The 22,875-nt window shown below is 48.9% G+C and overlaps 1 protein-coding gene across 2 annotated transcripts in view; it reads right to left on the bottom strand.

Moving 5' to 3' along the window:
• MDGA1 (MAM domain containing glycosylphosphatidylinositol anchor 1) overlaps positions 1 to 22,875 on the bottom strand; it is a 64,292-nt gene that overhangs the window by 23,579 nt on the left and 17,838 nt on the right. For both annotated transcript variants that reach the window (XM_004043948.5, XM_019030037.4), the window contains exons 2-3: positions 7,786 to 7,925; positions 2,044 to 2,218 (exon numbers count right to left, since the gene is read on the bottom strand). In XM_004043948.5, coding sequence (XP_004043996.2) covers positions 2,044 to 2,218; positions 7,786 to 7,925 — 315 coding nt within the window. The remainder of the gene's footprint in view (positions 1 to 2,043; positions 2,219 to 7,785; positions 7,926 to 22,875) is intronic.

A 22,875-nucleotide genomic window follows, 5' to 3' on the forward strand; every position in this document is an offset into this window, starting at 1 on the left:
GTAGCTGGGATTACAGGCATATGCCACCATGCCCAGCTAATTTTTGTATTTTTAGTAGAGGCAGGGTTTCACCATGTTGGCCAGGATGGTCTCCATCTCCTGAGCTTGTGATCTGCCCACCTCCGCCTCCCAAAGTGCTGGGATTATAGGCATCAGCCACTGTGCCCGGACTCTTTCTTTTTTTTTTTTTTTTGAGACAGAGTCTCACTCTGTCACCCAGGCTGAAGGGGAATGGTGCAATCATTGCTCACTGCAGCCTCAACCTCCTGGGCTCAATTGATCCTCCCACCTCAGCCTCCTGAATAACTGGGACTACAGGCATGCATCACCACACCCGGCTAATTTTTGTATTTTTTGTACAGACAGGGTTTCACTGTATTGCCCAGACTGTTCTTGAACTCCTGGGCTCAAGCAATCCTCCCGCCTCAGCCTCCCGAAATGCTGGGATGACAGGTGTGAACCACTGCATCCGGCCAAGACGACAGGACTTGATGCCTTCCCAGACTTCCTCTGAGCTGTGCCTCCCAGGGACCCGCATGAGGGTGTCTAGCTTTGCAATCTCCCATCATGGGATGGAGGAAGCAGCTGCTTCTTCAAATCCTAGTTTAGCTGTTAATTTGTAGTGTGACCCACCTAAGTCCCTTCTCTCTCTGGGCCTGTTTCCTCATTGGTAAACTAAGGTAGCTTAGTAGTTCTTGGCCCTGTTTGCCCAAGAGCATTACATGGAGATTTTCTTTTTAATACTGATGCCTGGCAGAGCTCATTGATATTGTCAAAAGTCAGAACAATGATTGCCTCCCGGGGGGGAATTATTGACTGGGAGGGGGCATGAAGGAACTTCCTAGAGTCCTGGAAATGTTCTATCTCTTGAACTGGAAGTTGTTTACACACACACATATGTAAAATATCATTAACCTTTGCACTTAAGATTAGTACACTCTATTGATTAATCCTCACTTTAAAAAAATAATTAAAAAGCTTAAGAAAGAATCGATATTTGGGCCCACCCCTGATCAATTACATCAGAATCTCTGGAAGGCAGGCCCAGGCATCCGTTTTTTTAAAGGGTCCCCTAGAGAGCTTAATGTATGGCTGTGAGTCACAGGCATTGACAGTACACATTCCAACATCTTCCAACGAATGTTCCAGCAGCCCATCATTCTGCCCCTTCCACAGCCTACTGGGATAGAAGTCACCACCATGGCCATGAGAGGAGGTGGGCATTGGTGGGGTCCAGGCTATGCCTGCCAGCCTCTTCCAGGGCCAATAACCTAAGAAATGGCCCTCAGCTCCAGGGTTTGGCAGGACCCTGGCTGGCTGATGAGGGACAGAAGAGAGGTCTGGGGTGTCAGTGTTCATCACTCTACTGAGTCCCACTTAGGGAGTGGGAGGATGTATAGCTAATAGGTAGGTTCATTATAAGCCTTAAAATGGTGCCAGACAGGCTCCTGGGCCTGGGCCAACAGTTTCTGGGTACCTGACTCAGCCTGACAGATGACTCAGGAAAACAGGCTCCTCGGGCTAAAGGATTACCCGTGGTGAGCAGGTAGGGACTGGCGGCTTCTCATGCAGCTAGCAGCTAGGACTTGGGGAGTGGGGCTTGGTCCTATATGTAATGTAGTAAGGAGGGAAATCTCAGAGCTGCAGCAGGACAAAAGCAGAGAGATGAGGTACTGTGGGAAGGGCAGCGGACAATGGGGAAGAGATCTGTGTCCTCTTCTCAGCTCTGAGGCTACCCCGCTCCATGCCTGTGGGCAAATCACATGGGACCTCAGTTTTCTCATCTGCAGGAGTGTAAGTCAACCCATCCTGCCCTCCCTGCTCACCTCAAGGGAAGTTGCAAGGTTCATATGGGATTACAGGTGCGAAGGTGTAGATGGTAGAGGGTGGTACACACCGCCCGGTACCTCTTAGGCTCCTCCACTGAGGTCAGCTTCTCCGTTCCACCCCATCCCCACTTCCCCACCTCACCTCATCCCAGGGGCGCCCTCTGGCCCGGGCTGGGCTGTCAGGGCCCGGGGAGAGAGGGGGGCCTCAACTCACACTGCACGTCCACGCGGATGGACTTGATGGCCGGCACCCCTACGCCGTTCTCAGCCTTGCAGTAGTAGCGGCCGCCCTGCGTGCGTGCAATACGCTCGATGCGCAGCGTCTCGTTGAACACCGATGTCTCCTGGAATTTGTCCGAGGCGCTACCTGCCGTCTTGGTCCACCGTACCTGGGCCGCCAGGCGGGGCAGAGTCAGACTGTCAGACTCACACGGGGTGGGGGCCTCAGCGCTGAGTGCCCTGCAACGGCACCCCCTTTCTCCCATACTTTTTCATAAGCGCACGTGGGGCACACGCAGGCCTAGGAAACGAACCCAGACAGACTCGTGGGAATGCACAGACGGGGTAGGATGCCACGGAGTCAAGAGCTGGGGAATCCGGGATCAGAGGGAAGAGGCTTTAAATGGGGCACGCAGTGCTGTGGTTAAGAGCATGGATTCGGCCGGGCACGGTGGCTCACGCCACTAATCCCAGCACTTCGGGAGGCCAAGCGGGCGGATCACCTGAGCTCAGGAGTTCGAGACCAGCCTGGCCAACATGGTGAAACCACGGCTCTACTAAAAATACAAAAATTAGCCGGGCGTTATGGCGCGCGCCTGTGGTCCCAGCTACTCAGGAAGCTGAGACAGGAGAATAGCTTGAACCCAGGAGGCGGGGGTTGCAGTGAGCCGAGATCAGGTCACTGCACTCCAGCCTGGGCAACGGAGCGAGACTGTTTCAAAAAAAAAAAAAAAAAAAAAATACTGATTTCCATCTTGGTCAGTCATTCCAGGGAAAGCCAGCTATCAGGTCCTGAGCCGCCCAATGGAGGGGCTCACTTGGGGATGAATTGAAGCCTCAGGCCAACAGCCGCGTGAGTTAGCTTGGAAGTATATCCTCCAGTCTCAGTCATCCTCCAATGACTGCACCCCTGGCTGACAGCTGGATTGCAGCCTTGTGAGAAACCCTGAGCCACAGCCAGCCAGCTAAGCTGCTCCTGGGTTCCTGTCCCACAGGAACTGTGAGACAGTACATGTTGTTTGAAGCCCCTAAGTTTTGGAGCATTTGTTATGCAGTAATACATGATTAATACACCATGATATCCACTCTGCAAGATTATTATGAGGTTTACAAAGCAAGTATATAAATCCCCTATGTGCGGTGTCTGGTATACATTAGTCACTCAACAAATTTCTATTATTATTAATATTGTCTTAGATTATAGAAAAATATCAAGGATTGCATGAGAAACCTAAGTCTACTACTCAAGGTGCCAGAGTTTTAAGAAAAACAGATCAGTTCTAGATAACTAAGTCTAAGGAGTGGGGTAGAGGTAGGGGCAGTGGGTAGGGACTTCAGTCTTTAAGTAGGGAGGCTTGTTTATTACAGAGACAGGGCAGGCAGCCTGATCCTCGTGAACAGGTCAGGCCAGAGGCCAGAAAAGCAAGGCTGGGGAGAAGGGGTGAAAGGGCAACCTTTCTCATGCAGGGAGGGACCACCCAGGACCACAGTGTTGCTGCTCTCATCCCCTGCCCGCATTTGACTCTACCCTCATGGAGCTAGAGGTTACAAAACCTGGGAAAAGTTAGAGGCAGTTTCAGGCAAGACATACCAGATCAGAGAGTGCTTTGGAGAGATAACAGGGACATAAAAACATTTGATCCTTTTGTACTCGATGTTTTATGTTTACATAAAACATTTTGTCTAGATGGAGTTTGTTTACATACTGCTCAAGCCTTGGTATGCTTTATGCATCTAAGAGTTCCTACCTTTTTTCAATTCTACAAAATTCTCAGTCTTTATCTCTCTCTCTCTCTTTTTTAATCACTAGAGATGAGGTCTTGCTCTGTCACCCAGGCTGGAGTGCAGTGGTACTCTTGGGCTCAAGGATCCTCCTGCCACAGACTCCCAAGTAGCTAGGACTACAGGTGTGTGCCATCACACCTGGCTAATTTTTTTTTTTTTTTTTTTGGTAGAGCTAGGGTCTCACTATGTTGCCCAGGCTGGTCTTGAACACCTGGCCTGAAGCACTCCTCCCACCTTGGTCTCCCAAAGTGCTAGGATTACAGGTGTGAGCCACTGCACCTGGTCCTTCATCTCTTTAAATGTTGCCTCCTCTTTTTCTATTCATTCCTTCTGGAATGCCTAAATTTATGTTGTAGCTTCTCATTCTATCCTCCATGTCTCTCAACTTCTTTTTCACATCTCCTGTCTCTTTGTCTTCCCTGGACTCCATTGGAAATGCATGGCTGATTTCCTCAGATCTATTATTCCAATTCACTAATTTTTTCTTTAGCTATCTCTAGGGTACTGAGGCCAACATTTTTAAAGACTGTATTATTTTTATTTCTAGGATTTTTGTTTGCTAATTTCTGTACCTAACTGATCAGGTGTTATAATCTCCTGTATTATGGATTCTATTCCTTCCATTATCTCTTCCAATATTTAATTTTTTTAAATTTTGAAGATCCTTTCAAATTGCTCTATTTTCTCTAGTTCCTCAGTTGTGAATTATTCACCTTGTTGGGTCTATGGACTGACTCTTCTGGCACTGTATTTTTTAATATTTTAAAATTTTACTCCACAGGTTTGTACTCAGTGGGATTATCTTCCATAGAAGTCCTACTTGGACCTTTATGGTCCTGTTTCTCATTCACTACTTGGGTATAGGTGGTTGCCTATACTGAAGATCATGGATTCATATGTCCAAAACATTTTTATGTTGGTTTCTCAGGTTAGGGTTTCCTCACTATTTGGATATTGCAAAATACAGACAGGTTTAGGGTTATGCTATCTCATAGGTGGCTGCATTTTTATCCACACCCTGAAGGAGAGTCTGTTCCCTGCAGTGACTCTGGGCTGTGGGACAGAGATCTTCTGGTCCTCATTCATAGATGATGCCACTCTTGTTGAGTTTCCAGCTTTAGGTAGAGTTCAATTCCAGCTCCCAGCCATGGATGGACCTGTAGCCTCAATGCATACCCCTTATGTGTGTGTTAATACAATTATCAGTAGTGTGTATGCAGTGCCAGTCTCTTCATGGGCTCGGCTCCTCAACTTCTGCTACCTGCCATCACTGTAGATTCTGTCTGCATTTCTGGCCCCCAGATATCCCTCCTTCTCACAGCTTGTTTGGAGTGAGGCACTCCATGTTCCCTCAGTCCCTTAGTCCCCCATCTTGACCACTAAGTGGGCCATGAGATGATATTTCCCTTGTTTCTCTAGTAGTCTGGATGCTCCATGAGAACAGAAACTATAGGGGCATCTTTAGGACCCACAACTTTGCTTGGCATGTAGCAGGTGCTCAATAAATATTTCTTATAATGAAACAAGCAAAAAAGCTAGAAGGCATTTTAGGAGAGGCAAGCAACTTTGGCTAAAGCAGGAATGAACAGATGTGTACTTGGGGATGATGGGGAGGCAAGTCTGACTAGAGCACAGGGTGTGAGGAGGGTGGCAGTGGGAGATCAGACAAGAGAGGCAGGTGGAGGCCAGATTGTAGAAGGTCTTCGATTCCATCCCTAGGAGCTTGAATGAATCTGGTAAATGAAGGGGAGCCATTGAACATCTCTGAGCAGGGGAGTGATATGATGTAGCGCAACAGGGGTTATCATTCTGGTAGCAAAGTGCAGGAACGGATTGAAGGGGGCTGGGTGCAATGGCTCATGCCCATAATCCCCGCACTTTGAGAGGCTGAGGCAGGAGGATCACTTGAGCCCAGGAGGTCAAGACCAGCATAGGCAACATGGTGAAAACCTGTCTCTGAAAACAAAAAAGAAAAGAAAAATTAGCTGGGCATGGAGGCACATGCGTGTAGTCCCAGGTACTTGGGAGGCTGAGGGGGAAGGATTGCTTGAGCCCAGAAGGTCAAGGCTGCAGTGAGCCTTATTGTACAACTACACTCCAGCCTGGGCGACACAGCAAGACCCTATCTCGAAAAAAAAATAATAGATGGGAGAAGGGGTGAGGTGAGAGATTGGGAAGTCAGTTTAGAGTCTACTGCAATGGTCCAAGCGACAGGACTGATAGGCTGACCCAGAGGGGTAATGAAGAAAAGAGAAGAGAAGACCCATGCAAGAAACATAAAAAGAAAGGCGTGCCAGTACAGTGCTTCACATCTGTAATCTCAGCACTTAGGGAGGCTGAAGCAGGAGTTCAAGACCAGAGTTCAAGCAAGAGTTCTAGGCTTGAAGCCAGAAGTTCAAGACCAGCCTGGGTAACATAGGGACACCCTGTATCTACAAAAAAAATTAAAAATGATCCAGGCATGGTGACACACACCCGTGGTCTCAGCTACTTGGTCAGATGAGGTGGGAGGATCACTTGAGCACAGGAGGTCGAGGCTACAGTAAGCTGTGATCACACCACTGCACTCAGCCTGGGCAACAAAGTGAGACCCCATCTCAAAAAAAAAAAAAAGAAAAGAAAAGAAAAGAAAACAAGGAAGGCCTCAGAGTCTGGCTAGATGTGAGGAATGAGAAGATGCAAGGTCAAATATGAGCCCAAGGGTTTGCGCCTGGCTGGTAGAACGAATGAAACCACTGATGGAAATAGAAAACCAGGTACACATACACACAGCCACAACCACACATGACCCATACAGGGACACCCAAGGGGACACACACAGATGGCCAGTGCAGCCTTAGGGAGAATGACCCAGTGGCCTCACTGGCTTTTAGGGAGGACCATCCATCCTTTAATGATCACACCTGACACAGACATCGACCTACTCCAGCAGCATTGTTTTCCCTTCTAAAACACGCCTTTAACAAGGAGCAACAGTGATCATAGTTTTTTGTCCATCTGCCTGTCTCAAGGCCGAACCTACTAAAGCTATCTATGTTCCCAAAATGATCTAGAAAAAAGAATTTTGTATTTCACTGTCCTTTCTAGGATCCAATTGTCACCCTTTCTGTTGCTATTAAAGGTCACAGTAGCTCACCAGCAAATTCCTCCCATCCCTTCAGCCCACCTCCTCCCTACTTCCTCCCCTCAGCTCTCAGTGATCACGGGCCAGTGCTTCCTGCCTGAGCCATACACTTCGACTGTGACAAAATTCATCTGGCATTCCCAGATTCTTATTTTCTGTTTCTTTCTAATTGCTTTGGATCTTTGAACCTCAAGGGTGTGAAGCTTGCCTGCCAGAAACCTGAATTAGATAGAGATCACGTTTTCTATGCTGATTTTCACTCCTGAAGTTCCCAACTCAAAGATGGACATGCTGGGAGGAAGCAGAGTAAGCTAAGAGGACACTGGTTCTGGATTCAATGTCTGCTTCCGTCCTCACAAGAGCTGCGTGCACTTGGGAGTTTACCCAAACTCGCTGAGTTGCAAATTCCTCAGCTGCAAAAGGGGGTCACTAATGCCTTCCTCACTGCACAGCTGTGAGGCTCCAAAGGGAAAACACTGGAGAAAGTGCCTGGCACCGTGCCTGGCACATGGTCTGCCCACAGACACATTAGAAAGTGCATTTAAGGATGTGTCTGCTCAACAGATCCGTGGAATGGAGTGGAATTGAACAACCGGCATTCCATTTTTCCCCTCAGCCGTCCATGTTTTCAGGTGAATGAGCCCATAGCCTCCAGACCTTCCCCACAGAGTTAATTTTCCTGCTATTTCCCCAGCCCCCATCTCCTGTCCTCTGCCTCCATGCTGCGGTGCATCGTGAGTCCTCATCTCCTGCTGCCTCTTCTTAAGTGCTGAGCCTAGGCAAGGTGAGGGTAGGAGGGGCCTGAGCAAGGCTGGGCTGGGGTTTTACCTGGGGTCGAGGGTGCCCTGTTACAAGGCACTGCAGCATGAGGGTGTCCCCCTCCCGGATGGTGTAGACACGCTCGCTGATATTGTCCTCTTTCACCACACATGCCTGGCCCGCATGCACGATCTGCGCCTGGGCTGGAGCTGGCGGGAGAGGATGGAGGAGGAGGTTTAGAGAAGAGGCGCCAAGGCCAGAAGTCTGGGGCTCCCTCCTGAGTGTGTCTGGGAGGGGTCAGCCCAGATCTCCCCAGGCCATTCCTCAGAGGCCTGACCCCACTGAGCCCAGGAAAGAATCCTCCCAGGACCTCTAGGACAGAACCAGGCAGGCCAGGAACTCAGGAAAGGGACAGTTCCCCAACCCCTTGCAAGAGAGCTGTGCTTTTCAGTGGGCTGATTGTGTGAAGGGGCTTTGTCATCTGTACAGACTGGTCATCACTCAGCATCACCATCTTAGCAGTCCTGGCGGTGGATGCCATCGGTGCCCCTCTCGGCTCCCCAAGGTGACAGGTGCATCCATCCCCAGCTGCTGACAGCTCAGGGTGCTCACCTTCCCCAGGGAATTGCCTTTAGCCAAGAGAGCTGCCTTGGCCAGAAATGCCAAATGCCTAGGAGATTACCCCCTTTCCCCCACAATACACACACACACACACACACACACACACACACACACACACACACAGAGGTGGGGTGACTATGGCACTGTCATACTCTAGAGCTCCCCTGGAAACAGGCTGAGACTAAGCTTCCTGAGCCACATCTTTGCTTGGCTGCCTCACTCATTCCCTCAGTTTCTCTTGAGAGCATTTTCCCAGCAAATCACTTGCCTAAACCATAACTCCCCAGCCCCAACCATCTCAGGCTTTGCTTTTAGAGAGCCTAACCTAAGAGACACACACACACACACATGCACACGCGCGCGCGCGCACACACACACACACACACACACACACACACACACACACACACCTGGCTGCACATTGCCCTCCCTGAAGGCCTTCATTGTTTTTTCATTGCTCTCTGAGCCTGTGTCCAGCTTCTTCTCCAAGGGACAGAAATGCTCACAGAAGTTGGGGCCTGGGAGCTGGCAAAAGGCTGTGGCTCCTCCCTGACCTCTCTCACAGTGCCCAGGGCTGAGCTGTGGCCCAGGCTAGGGGACCAAAGCTAGGATATGGCTGGATGGGCCCAGTGGGAAATGACTGAACTTGCCAAAGTCACAGCCCCTACCTCATTGTCTAGCCCCATCATCCTAAAGGCAAACCAGGTCCCAGCCCCCCAGTGCTTAAACTCTAGGAAGAGGAAAAGACCCTAACTTCACAGGTTCTGCTCACAGCTGAGAAGGGAGAGAGTGAAGGTAGAAGACCTGATACTGGGCACGAGGAACACAAGGAGGTATAAATAACGTCCCTGCTCTAAAGAGGGGCACAGGGGTGTTAAAATAGAAATCATAAGAGTGATGGAACCGACTCTGTGGCTAAGAGATATCAAATTACAAACAGGACCTAAGGCCATGCGAGGCCCGGGGTAAGTCACACCCCCTGCACTTAAAGAATAAGCTATGTTCTAGCTGCCACAAGGCTTTCTGTTTTCTCTAGCAGCTAAACAAGCCCTGGCCTGGAGATAAGCAATACTGAAACAATTGCAGACCATCTACTGCCAGACACCGACTAACTGGCCTCCTGTTCCACCAGCCATAACTACACTTTTGATCAGACAAGAGACTGATTTCAGTAGCTTTCTCTTGAGAAAAGGCCAGCAACCATGGTCTGGTTCTGGCCAGCTGACAGAGGCTGCCCACTAAGTGCCTTTGTGTCTTCTGTGTCACCTTTTGACACATAGGCCAGATTTGACACATAGGTGCATTTAAACGTTGTCTGCACCCCAAAGTGAACATGAGACGCATGTAACATGCACGTTTGCTTACTATGCATGTGTGCATTCCCCCTTTGTGAATATTCATAGCTCCTCCCATAACCTCTTGAAAATATATACCTGGCCCACCTGTTCAGCAGAAATTCCTGTCTCACCTTTCCTCCTTCAAAGTGACTGCTTTCAGTCTCTGCCAGAAGCTACACTTCCCAGCCTGTTAGGATGGCTACCCCATAGAACGCAATCCTCTATAAGAAATAAAGCTCTTGGCTGGGCATGGTGGCTCACGCCTGTAATCCCAGCCCTTTGGGAGGCCGAGGTGGGTGGATCACGAGGTCAGGAGTTCAAGACCAGCCTGATCAACATGCTGAAACCCCGTCTCTACTAAAAATACAAAAAAAAAAAAAAATTAGCCAGGCATGGTGGTGCGTACCTGTAATCCCAGCTACTCAGGAAGCTGAGGCAGGAGAATTGCTTGAACCTGGGAGGTGGAAGTTGCAGTGAGCAGAGATTGAGCCACTGCACTCCAGCCTGGGCCACAGAGGGACACTCCATCTCAAAAAAAAAAAAAAAAAAAAAAAAAGAAAGTTGTCTTCTCTGAATTTATAATTCTCATGATTCTTCAGCTAACAGAGGTAAGAAGATAAATAAGATAAAGCCTGTACAGAATGTACAACTTCCTCCAGGAAACGTCCCATGACTGACAGGTGCCTTCCTTCTTTATGTGTCTAGAGTATGCATCACTCCACCAGTGCAATAATAAAGCAGCAAGCCTGTGTTTCTGTCAAATTCAGGATTCTTGTCTTTCTGCCTACCAGACCTTGAGCTTTCTCTTGGGATCCCTGGCACAAGGCCTTCAACATAGTAGGTGCTCAGTGAATGTTGAATGAATGGATTTATAAAGATGTCCCAAGGTGAAGTTGCTGGGGGACATAAGAGAGATATAGAAGGCCCTGGGATGTCAGAAAACAGGCATCACCATCTTCTGGAGGAAGAACCACAGAGGGTTCCATGGAAAAGGTAGCTTTTGAACCAGGCCTCAGGGAACAGGGAGGCTCTATGCTAGTTGACAGGGCAGAGTCCCAAATTATATTACACAGGGTAAACCTCTAGTGATCTTTGGACATTAGTTTTCTCATCTCTAAAATGAAGAGAACACTACCAACCCTAAGAACTCACAATGGTAGATGTGATGATAACACAGGATAAATGAAAAATGCTTAGTAGAGTCGTAATGTGTTTTACAGATGCTGCAAGTAGGGCCCTCCCCCAACACTGATGGGACAGACATGAACTAATCACAGAGGTAGAGTCCACAGAGGTGGCCCGGCAGCAGGTCGATAAACTTGGTCAGCAACTGGGAGTGACACAGGCTATGTTTAACCATGAGGGTCTCTGCAAACAGCAGCAGGTTCGGTGAACAGTGGTAGCTGCCACCAACCCAGAGTCTGAGTGTCCAGGTGACCATCCTGCCTGCCTGGCTGCCACAGAGGAATGAACCTGGCTGGCTGTCAGGAGACAAGCAATGTACGCCTTGGGCAAGCCAATTCACCACCTTGGGCCTCAGTTTCCCTACCCATAGGAAGGATAGATTAGATGACTTCTGAGGTCTTTTTCAACTCACACTTTCTATGAATTTTGTAATCAGCACATAGTCCCTATATAAGATGCACTCTAGAATCTGGGAACTGGGCCCAAAACTGTCACCTCATGCAATAAAAATGCATGAACATCTTTCGCCATACGTGAAAGAGATAGCCATCTGTGGCCAAAGTCCTCAGGAAATCTCATCAAGAAACAACCCACCAAAAGATGATGTGCATGCTGGTTGCTGATAAGACCAAGAGGCCTGGGGTGCCTCTCAACAAGGAAGACATCGATTTAACAGGCTCCAGTGGAAGATAAGCTGTAATCTTGGACACTGTGGCTTGCCTGTAGCAAGGCAGTATTGTAATGACAGAAGCTTTGGTGACAGATAAGGAATACTGAAAAAGAGCTGGAGAGCTGGACTTTCTTAGAGCACAGCTAGCACAGGCCAGGGAAGATGGAGCCTGACCAGCAGACCCATGGCCTCTGGTCACCTGACAGGTGTATTTCTCCACTGGAGATGGGGCCATGAGTGGATATCAGAGATGACACTGTTAAGATTATCCAGCTCCTGGCCAGGTGTGGTGACTCACTTACAATCCCAGCACTGTGGGAGGCTGAGGCAGAAGGATCACTTGAGCCCAGGACTTCTAGACCAGCCTGGGCAACTTAGTAAGGCTCTGTCTCTACAAAAACTGCAAAAATTAGCCGGGCATGGGGGTGTGTGCCTGCAGTCCCAGCTATTCAGGAGGCTGAGGCAGGAGGATCATTTGAGCCCAAGAATTCAAGGCTGCAATGAGCTATGATCATGTCACTGCATTCCAGCCTGGGCAACAGAGTGAGATTCTGTCTTAAAAAAAAAAAAAAAAAAAAAAGGTGATCCAGCTCCCTTTGATGACCTTAAGTATTAAGACACCCAACACCCAACTCTAAAATGCTAGAATCACTTTGAAGAAATTCAGGCAGTACCTACTAAAGGTAAACAGGTGTATACTCCATGATGTGGCAATTTCACTCCCGGGTATATACCCAGTAGAAATGAGTACTTACGGCAACCAAACAATAAGTACAAAGATATTCACAGTGGCTTTACTCGCAATTGCTAAAAACAAGAACAACCTATGTGTCATCCATCAAGAATTCTATGAGTAAATAAGTTCTGGTATCTTCATACAAAGGAATATTCCCCGTTAAGTGAAAAAGGTGAACTATAGATAGACATGACACTGTTGAATCTCACAGGCGCAATTCGAGTGAAAGAACCCAGACACAAACATACAGTGAATTGTAATGCTAAAGCCAGAAAATAAAAAGAATAGTGTGTGATTTCATTTATTCAAAACTTAAAACTGGAAGAACTAATCTTAGGGTAACAGAGGCCTAACACTGATTGCCCTTGGGTGGGGTGGGAGATTATTTGCTGGGAAGGGCACAAGAGAACTAACTTTTTCTCTCTTTCTCTCTCTCTCTTTTTCTTTTTTGAGACGGAGTCTAGCTCTGTCGCCCAGGCTGGAGTGCAGTAGCACAATCTCAGTTCACTGCAACCTCTGCCTCCCGGGTTCAAGCAATTCTCCTGCCTCAGCCTCCCGAGTAGCTGGGATTACAGGTGTCTGCCACCATGCCCAGGTAATTTTTGTATTTTTAGTAGAGACGGGTTTTCACTGTGTTGGCCAGGCTGGTCTCGAACTCCTGACCTCGTGATCCACCCTCGTCGGCCTCCCAAAGTGCTGGGATTACAGGCATGAGCCACTACACCTGGCCAAGAGAACTTTCTTGGGGAGAAGAAGAGATCCCATCTGGTGAGATGGAAATGTTGGACATTTTGATCTGAGTGGTGTTTGCACAGTGTCTGGATACACAAATAAAAACACATCAAGGTATCTGCTTTGGACTTCACCATATTATACCTTCTAAATTACACCTCAGTTTTTAGAAAACAGCATCCACTGTCCTGGGATGACATTAACCATTGAGATTATCCAGGATAACCCATTTACTATTATAGTTACCCAACTCCCTTTATTCTCACTGTTACTTGATGAGCCTCTTCCTATTGCTGATTTGGTTCCAGGTACAGTTTTCCTTCTGAAATGAGTCCTCACTAGTAGTACATTACCTAGTGCCCCTTGGCCTTGGCCTTTCAATTTGCTCATCACCCCCCACTGAGTTTCTTTAACATGAGTCAGCCTCCCATTGGCTCAGGTCACCCTTGGAATGGCCAGAACCATGTTTCTGACCCTGAACCCCAAAGGGTCCCTGCCCCACTGAACCTCAGCCTCCATCCAGCTCCACATACCCTAGGAAGGCACTGCCTGCAGCAGCATCTCCTGATTCGAAGGCAACCCGGGCAGGGCTGTTTCAAGATACACCATGACATCATCCTTTCATTCAATCTGTCGAACAATAAATGCTTCTGGGTCAGGCGCTGTGCTGGGCACTGGAGATACTGTCATGAAAAGCAAACAAGAGATGGCTCTCAAAGAGCATTGCTGGGGAGATGGATAGCAAAAAAGGAAACAGAAATGGACAGGGTGGTTTCAGAGTGTGTTAAATGCTATGATGACTCGAAAACAGGGAGATGTGATAAGGAATCATGGGGAGAGGAAAGGTCTGCTTTAGAGAGATGGAAACAGCACAGCTGTGGAGTCACACAATCTGGGGCCCATTCCTGGCTCTGCTACCCACTAGCTGGGTGATGCTGGGTGATGCTGAGCAAATTACTTAACCTCTCTGAGCCTCAACCTCTTCATTTATAAAATAAGAACAATGATGCCTTCTCCCAGGGCTGCTAATGAGGGGCTAATGCAATATATGTAAACCACCTGGCCAAATAGTATGTGCTGTCTCCATAAATGACAGCTCCCAAGATGATGAAATAGGAGCAAGAGATGGAGAAAGGGGACCACCTGCTGTGCACCCATACACATGCAACCCAGGGGTGGAAATGCTCAAAGCAGACATTAAACGGGTAGGGATGTTTCATGAATATGTTCAAAATTCATGCTGAGGGCTGTGCAGGGCTTCAGAGGGGATGGAAAGTGGGAAGGGCTGGAGCCCTTCCCCGAGCATCCCCCTTCTCATGGTACTAGTGCACTTGGCTGTGTGGCTTTCAGCAAGTTACTTAAGCCTTAGTTTTCTCATTTGCAAAATGGCGTTGTTGTGAGGAATAAAGAAACTCATGTAAAGTGTTTAAAACAGTGCCTGGTACGCAGTATGCAATCTAAAAATGTCAGCCAGCATTATTATTCTATAAATGATCCTGCACTCCTCGCAAGAATTCACGTCCCCTGCAGCCTGCAAGCCGTTTGCATAAAAGGACCCTGCCTTCTCTGTCACAGATGATGAGGGTTGGTACCTTCCTGGGGTCCACTGTATATTTCCAAGCTCCTTGCCTCAGTTCTGCGAAGCAGAAAGGGAAAGTCATATTTAGCTCCATTGGCAGAGAAGGAGACCAATGCCTGGAAGAGGAACCGTCTTGTCCAAGTCACTCACTGAGACAGCAGCACAGCCGAGACTCAAACCCAGGCCTTCCACCTGCTAACGTGGGACTCTGTTCATTGTCCCCAGGAATTTCAGAGGCATGGCTGGATTTGATCATCTTTGCTTGACACCATATTAGTGGATAGAAAACTGAACAGGATTTCAGAACCAAGTGTGCTTCCTTGCCTCTGGTCTATGAGACTTTCCTATTTTACTCTCCTGATTTCTATCAACAAAACCCCATGGAAAAGGAAAACAGCCTCTGCCAACCTGTGTGCCACAGAGTGTTCACTGATAGTCCATCACAGACGATTTTCACTGTCAAGTAAGGACGCTGCATGTTCTTTCTCTCGCTCTCTCTGAGAAAGACTTAGCACACAAAGTATATTATTAAAGGCTCTGAAAAGTCCTGCAGTAAACACATCTGTGTAACTTGGTTTAACTCAGTGCTTTCTAAACGTATTTGGCCATAAACCCCCTTCTTCGCAGAGCACAACATCCTGAGAGACAGCAATGTTCTGTAAAACTAGTGGAGAACAGCTTAATACAAAACTGACAGCTGAGGGGTTAACACGCCCCTCCCCAGTCCCTTAGTTAAGAACAGCCAAGTGGCCTGAGACATGTCACCCTTGGGGCAGCATCCTAATGAGCACAGCCGAGGCAGAATGCTGCTGGCCTATCAGCTTACTCTTTTCCTCCCCAAAAATTATACACCCAAAATGTATAGTTATGGGTGGGGGCTTCCAGCACCCAGTAGGCCCAGTGAGGAAGCCACAAACTCTCAGGGAGTCAGACTAAGACAAACTCCAACCTGCCAACTAAGGGTCCAAAGAGAATTCTCACTGCAGTGGAGGAATTTCATCAAAGACCCCCATCCCCCATAAGAGAATCCATGCCCAGCTGCTATAACCACAGGTAGGGGTGCTATAAAATGCATGTGGATACAACACTAGGGTGAGGGCCAAACAAGACAGACAGCAAGACAAATGGAAAACCTTGATTAAAAGCACCTTCAGGCCTATAATCCCAGCACTTTGGGAGGCCAACGTAGGAGGATCGCTTGAGCTCAGGAGTTCGAGACCAGCCTGGGCAACATGGTGAAACCCCATCTCTACCAAAAATATAAAAACTTAGCCAGCATGGTGGTGCACACCTGTGTTCCCAGTTACTCGGGAGGCTGAGGTGGGAGAAATGGCTTGAGCTCAGGAGGTGGAGATTGCAGTGAGCTGAGATCATATCACTGCACTCCAACCTGGGTGACAGAGTGAGACTCCATCTAAAAAAAAGAAAAAAAAAAAGTTCCTTCAGGCCGGGCACAGTGCCTCATGCTTGTAATCCCAACATTTTGGGAAGCTGAGGCAGGAGAATTGCCTGAGGCTAGAGGTTCAAGACCAGCCTGGGCATCATAGCAAGACCCCATCTCTAAAAAAAAAAAAAAAAAAATCTTAATGAGCTGGGCGTGGTGCTACATGCCTGTAATCCTAGCTAAGTGGGAGGATTGCTTGAGCTCAGGAGATCGAGGCTGCAGTGAGCCATGATTGCACACTGCACTCCAGCCTGGGCGACAGAGCAAGACCCCTATCAAAAAAACAAAAGCTCAGCCAATAATCAATGAAGAGGACTGTTGCCCTCTTCCTGCTTCTGGCTCCTTCAGGGAAAGAGTCTGCAGGCTGGGAAACGACCAAAGAACAGGGTGAGGAAGGGGCAAGGAGACAAAAGGAGAAGGAGGGGCTGCAAAATTCTCCCCCCAGAGTTGGTTCTATCTGCCCACAGATGACAGAGCAGGTGCCACCACCCCAGCCACCTCCCAGAAGCATCACTGAGTGTTCTGGATGGAGTGGTACAGAATTGGGATCTGTGTTCTGGTCCTGGCTTCCATCAGACAGTCATTCAACAAGCCCTTATCAGTATGAGGTGCTAAGCTTGGTTCTGAGGTAACAAAGAGCTGTGGCACTCAGGCTCTGCACTAGGGAAGCAATAGCTAGAAAAGCTGAATAAGAACAATGCTTATAAAGGCCCACTGAGAGGCAGAGAGAGAGCAGGGAGGGATTGCTGTGAACTAGAGACTAGTGCTGTCTCAGGTCTCCCCCCACCCCCATCCCCATAATATAACATTAACTGCAATAGCTACCCTTTATTGACATTTACTCTGCCAGCAATATATTGAGTGCTTTATATCTTTTATCATATTTATTGCTCCTAACAAGCCTACTATGGTTCGGACTTTTCAGATGAGGAAGCTGAGGTTCAGCGAGGTTATATAAGTTACCCAAGGACACCCCATTGGTCTGGAGTCTGTCTGACTCTCCGTCTTTCATGCTAACCGCCATGCATTTCCACTTCCCAAGTGCCTAGCCCAGTGCAGGGCTCACAGCTCAGGACGGAGCCTCCACGTTCCTGGTGGGACCGATGCTGTGCAGCATCCTCAGAAACCGTCCCTCCCTCGCCGTGACACCTCTCGCCCTCCCAGATCCTGGTATGCAAGTGTTTATTGATCCTTTTATGCATGTAATGCAAATGGACACTTAATAATTTAGTGGAGTTAATAGTGCTGAAATATTAACAGGCTTTTCTCTTTTAATTAGCTGCTCAGAGAATGGCGGTCGGGGGCCTGGGAGGAGGCTTTCCTGGGCAGGCGCCTGGCCTGCTCCGCCTGGGCCTCCTTCTGCCAGGGATGATGTTCCGAGCCTCTCTACAGACTGTGAGCCATCAAGCATGGGCCTCTTGGGAAAATTAGCCCTGCCCTTCTGTGCTCACTGCATCGGGAGTTGCTCTGCCCTTACCACAGCCCTGCTCTCTGCAGAGCTGGCTGGAGCCTGTCCTCTGTTCACCACCAGCCAGGGGTGGACCAGGTGACTTCTCAGAGGTGCTCTGAGGCTGGGGGAGGCTCCAGTTCTGTGCTAGGAAAGCCGACTTGAAACAGCCCAAACCCGCTCACACCATCTCCTCCAGCCTTGCCTGAACGCAGAGCATCTTGAGGGAAAGCAGCAACAGACTTCTGGCCCATCCAGTTCTGGTCATTCTCTCTCCGATCATTAGACTCATGTTCGAGTCCATTTCCTTCCCATCCTCCCTCTCGCTCCCTGTCCTCCCAGTCCCTCAAAGGGCATACACAATCACCTTTTAATTTGCCATTGATTCATTAATTGGCTCTCTAACATTTTCTGAGCACCTATTACGTGAAATCTCCTGCCCTCAGCGCTGGGACACAGAGCCAAATGAGGCATAGCCCTTCTGGGCAAAGAACCTCTGCCCTCTCCCTGCTGCAAACCATATTAAAGCCTGTTCCCCGACACAAGGCCTTTTCTGCTCATCAAAACCAAACCCCTATTCAGCCAACCTTCCCTTTGGCTGCAAAAATCTCTCCCTAACCAGAGTGCATGTGTCTCTGACCTCCGGGTACAAGGGCGCTGTCACTGAATACAGCAACCAGCCACAGCTGAAAGGATCAGTGTGCAGGTCGCCACCCCGCCACCACAATTGAATGCAAAAACAAGGTCTGCTTTCATAGTCAGATGCAAGCCTGCTACAGTTTGCAGGGCCTTGTTCCATTTGCAGAGCCTGCCACTGTGGCGCCTGGAGCTTCTGGGAGAGGCTGGCGCCCTTACAACTCTCCTCTGCTGCAAGTGGCGGCTGGTCCATTATGTCCCATTCCCTGGGGATGTTCAGCACCACTGCACCCACATCCTGGTCTCATTGGAAGGCATACAGGTATTGAAAGTGGCAGGTGATGCTCATAGAATCTTCACTGTCTATCAGTGGAAGTCTAATCTGCACACCCACTTATAGAACTAGAGGGTGTCTGGACAGGCCACCAGGAAAGCCCTTTAATGAGGACTTTTAGGTCTCCTGATGAAAACTATAAAGGGACTTTCTCCTGGTGGGTCCCAGCATGCCAGGATGAAAACTGCTAATGATTGCTGGGCGCGGCGGCTCACACCTGTAATCCTAGCACTTTGGGAGGCTGAGGCAGGCGGATCATTAGAGATCAGGAGTTCGAAACCAGCCTGGCCAACATGGTGAAACCTTGTCTCTACTAAAAATACAAAAAATTAGCTGAGTGTGGTGGCAGGTGCCTGTAATCCCAGCTACTTGGGAGGCTGAGGTGGGAGCATCACTTGAACCTGGGAGGTGGAGGCTGCAGTGGGCCGAGATCGTGCTATTGCACTCCAGCCTGGGCGACAGAGAGAGACTACATCTCAAAAAAGCAAAAACAGCAACAACAAAAAACTGTTAATGATGAGGGGACACAGGTCATCTCCAATCAGTAAAGGCAGGACAAGTTGGGCACTGCTTGATCAGAGGCTTTAAATGCAAATCTGAGAGGGCTGCTCAACGGCATAGGGTGAGGGGTAGGGAGGAGTGCGCTACCTTTTACTCAGTGACCAAGTGACCTTGGGAAAGTTGTTTAACCTCCTTTAGCCTCAGTTTCTTCATCTGCAAAATGGGGATAGTACTACATCTCAGGCTTCAATGGAGATAACCTTCAGGTTGTTGTGAGGATTCGATGAGACAATGCACATCGGGTACATCACACAGTGACTTGTACTCAGCAGGTACTTAATAAATTTCAGTTCCATTTCCACTTAATAATATAGCCCAGGATGCTTTGGGAACCTATTCCAAGGTCTTGCAAGAAAAAAACGTGAAACCGAATGAGGTCTACTGAAGGATTACCGGGAGTTTGTAATCCTGAGAGATCAGAACATTAAGGTGGGCTGAAAGTAGTAATCACTGGGAGGAAAAGCTCTCCCTGTGAGAATATGTAAGATGATGGAAAAGAGAGGCTTCCACCCATCAGGGCAGAGAATGACTCCTAGGACCCCAAGGTCTGAGCCTTCCTGGCCCAGTGATGTGGGACCCATGGACACAGGGTTACTCATGGTTACTCATGTAAAATTTCCTTGCCTGGATCCCAGAAAGGAAAGTTCTAGCCCCACCAAGCTCTGCTGGTCTTGGAGACCCCATCACTGTGGTTCACTTGGCGCTGGTCCCTGGCAGCAGCCCAGGGTCTAGATCTGACAAGCCTGCACCTGTCAAAGCATACCTATTGAACCAAGCCCACGGAAACAGTAATTTCTGGGTGACTTGAGGCAAATCATTTACCCATCTAGTCTACAGCCTCAGCTTCCTAACTAGAGAATGGACATAACAGGGCTCCCTATTGAGTGGGAGACCCACTGAGAATGGAATGCCCTGCGCACAGTGCATGCTGCCTAGTAGATACGCTAGAAGTACAGTTAGAAGGGGCTGACATAAAACCAGACTCATGAGTGTGTCTGCTCTGAGAAGGTCCTCCTGTTCCAGGGTGGATCCTGATAGGCCCCAGTCTCTAGGAGTCTGTGGCACAGTCGCTAGGGATAGGGCACCACCAGGGTAGGACTGGAGACACACTGCCAGATCCAGGCCTCCAACCCAGAAGGCAGAGCCTGGGCCAGGAAGTGGGGATGGCAGTGGCTTTGCTAAAGCAAGGAGCCCCCAAAGCACCACCTGATCAAAAAGCCCAGTGAGGCAAAGGGATGGAACATGGCTCTCTCCAAGGCCCACAGAGCTAAACCCCAACTCTCAAGTAGGCTCAGCTTGGGGTTCTGGCACAGGCCTGAATGTAGGGGCCAAAGGGAGAAAATGAGGCTAAGGCACTGGATTTGGGCTGCAGTGGGCATCTGGGGACCCTGAGCCCTCACATAAGCATGGATGGAGGTAGGTGGCAGGGGAGTCCTTTCCACAGAGTGCAGTAGAAAAGCAACCAAACCTGACCTAGCATGACGGCTCATGCTTGTAATCCCAGCACTTTGGGAGGCCGAGGCTGGTAGATTACTGGAGGTCAGGAGTTCAAGACCAGCCTGGCCAACATGGTGAAACCCCAACTCTACTAAAAATACAAAATTAGCTGGGTGTGGTGGCTTGTGCCTGTAATCCCAGCTACTTGGGAGGCTGAGGCAGGAGAATCACTTGAAGCCGGGAGGCAGAGGTTGCAGTGAGCCGAGATTGTGCCGTTGCACTCCAGCCTGGGCAAAAACAGCAAAACTCCATCTCAACAGAAAAAAAAAAAAAAAGGAAAGCAACCAAACCTGCAAGAACTAGTTAGAGGCTCCACTCCAGCACTTAACTTGCCTAAGCCCCCACTTCCCCATATAAAACAGAGGCCAATAACATTAGGCTCACAGTGTCTTATTAAGTGAGATGACATTTAAGAAAGTATCATGTAAACTGTAAAGTTCTGCATAGAGCAGGACTTATTATTATTAGGTGCCGAACGACCCAAGTATGGCTTCAGGAGGTTCAAATTGGAAGTTAAAAAGCAGGCCATAATGCACCTATTAAACCAGTGAAAATAAATTAAAATGATAAAATCCATTGTGGCCGGGCTGTGCACAACACCAGCTCAAACTTTCTGTCACACAACCCGGCAGTGCGAAATGAGAACCATAAAACTGTTCCTATCCTATGACCTGTTAGGCAGTCTCACTTTGGGGAATAGGCCCCAAGGAAATAATTTAAAAGGAAAAAGTAATTCACATAAGGATATTCATGGCAGAGCTATTTAAAAGAAAGGGAAATTGGCTCCTACCCAAACGCTCGGCAGCAGAGAAATGGTGACCCGAACTCCAGCACATCGATGCAGGGGGTGCCCTGCGGCCATTAAAGTGACAGGTCTGAGGGCTCAGTCAATAGCAGGAGATGTGTGTAGGAGATAAAGTCAGCTGAGAAAGCAGAACGGACCACTGTTTACTGCTATGTAAAAATATATTGACAGGTATGGGCAGGGAGTTTAGAATGAATGGTTAATGTTTGATGGTCATTGGGCTTCTTTTCTTTCTATGAAGTTGTTTAAGTGGATAATAATAACAATAACAACAATGAAAGCAAATCAATGTTGCAGCTTGAGAGCTGGTGGGGCCTTGGCCCATAGCAGCACAGAAAGGGAGGGAAGGAAGGACAGCATTTCTGGGGGTCTCCCACAGCCTGGCAGACTCTGACCCCCTCCGACCTCGGGTCACTGTGGGTCCCTGGGTAGAGCTCCAGCTCCTGGAAAGCACCCCAACCAGCTGCAGGGGGAGATGGGGTGCTGCACCCCAACTTCTAGCAACCCCTAAAGCCATCTCTGCATATGCAGTTACCTGGTTCCTCCAGGCCAGGCCTTGGCTTCAACCCAGGAGACCACAGGAAAATTAGCTCTGAGGTTAAAGAACCAGGGAGCAGAAATGTAAAGAGGACCTCATTCGCTTTATGGCCCCTCCATCCACTGACGTCCAGCAGCCAACTTTCACTGCCCCCCAGTACCCCCAAGGGTTGGGAGCCACTCGTCACCCCCCATACCTGTATTAGTGGGAACACGTTGTCTCCCGTTAACCAAGTATCAGCCAGAAATCTGGGAGCCATCCATGACTTTTCTCCTCCTCCCACACCCCACACCCAATTCACCAGCAAGCTCTGTCGGCTTGACCTTCAGAACCAATCAGGAATCTGCCCCCTGCGATGCCACCCTAGTCTTAGCCCCCACTCCCGAGGCCTGCCTGGCTTGTGACAGCAGCCTCCTGACAGGTCTTCCCTGCTTCCTCCCTTGCCTGCTGTAGCCTGTTCTCCACCAGCAGGCAGAGGATCTCATCTCTCCTCTGCTCTCCCTGTCATGACTCCCATCCCACCTGGGGTCAAAGCCAATGCGTTTTCAACAGCCCTCCATGCCCTCTGCCATCGGCTCCCAGCCCCACTTCCCATTCTACTGCCCTCCCCACTCCAGCCGCATTGCCCTCTTTGTCAGTCTTCAAGCAGGCCTGGCCCCTTCCCACCTCAGGGCCTTTGCACTTACAGCCCAACCCCCTCCCCACTGCTTGGATTGCTCTTCCCCAGCTCTCCAGAGCCTGCTCCATCCCTTCCTTCAGCTGTCTTCTGAGAGGCCTTCCCTGACCACCCTGTTTAAGACAGCCCGCCTGCCCCCACCTCCATCACGCTCAATCCCTTTCCCTGCTATGCATGTTCATAACACTCATCAAATCAACACCCTGCATATTAAATAGTCACTTGTTTATTCTCTTTCTGTATCCTTTTCAAAAGGCGAGCACCCCTGGGAGCAAAAGCACATTAAATCCCTTAAAGGGATGAACAATCTTTTTTTTCAAGCATCAATTCAGGAAACATAAAGTTTAGGAGCATATTTTCT

Source organism: Gorilla gorilla, chromosome 5, assembly GCF_029281585.2.
Source record: "Gorilla gorilla gorilla isolate KB3781 chromosome 5, NHGRI_mGorGor1-v2.1_pri, whole genome shotgun sequence".
NCBI lineage: Eukaryota > Metazoa > Chordata > Mammalia > Primates > Hominidae > Gorilla > Gorilla gorilla.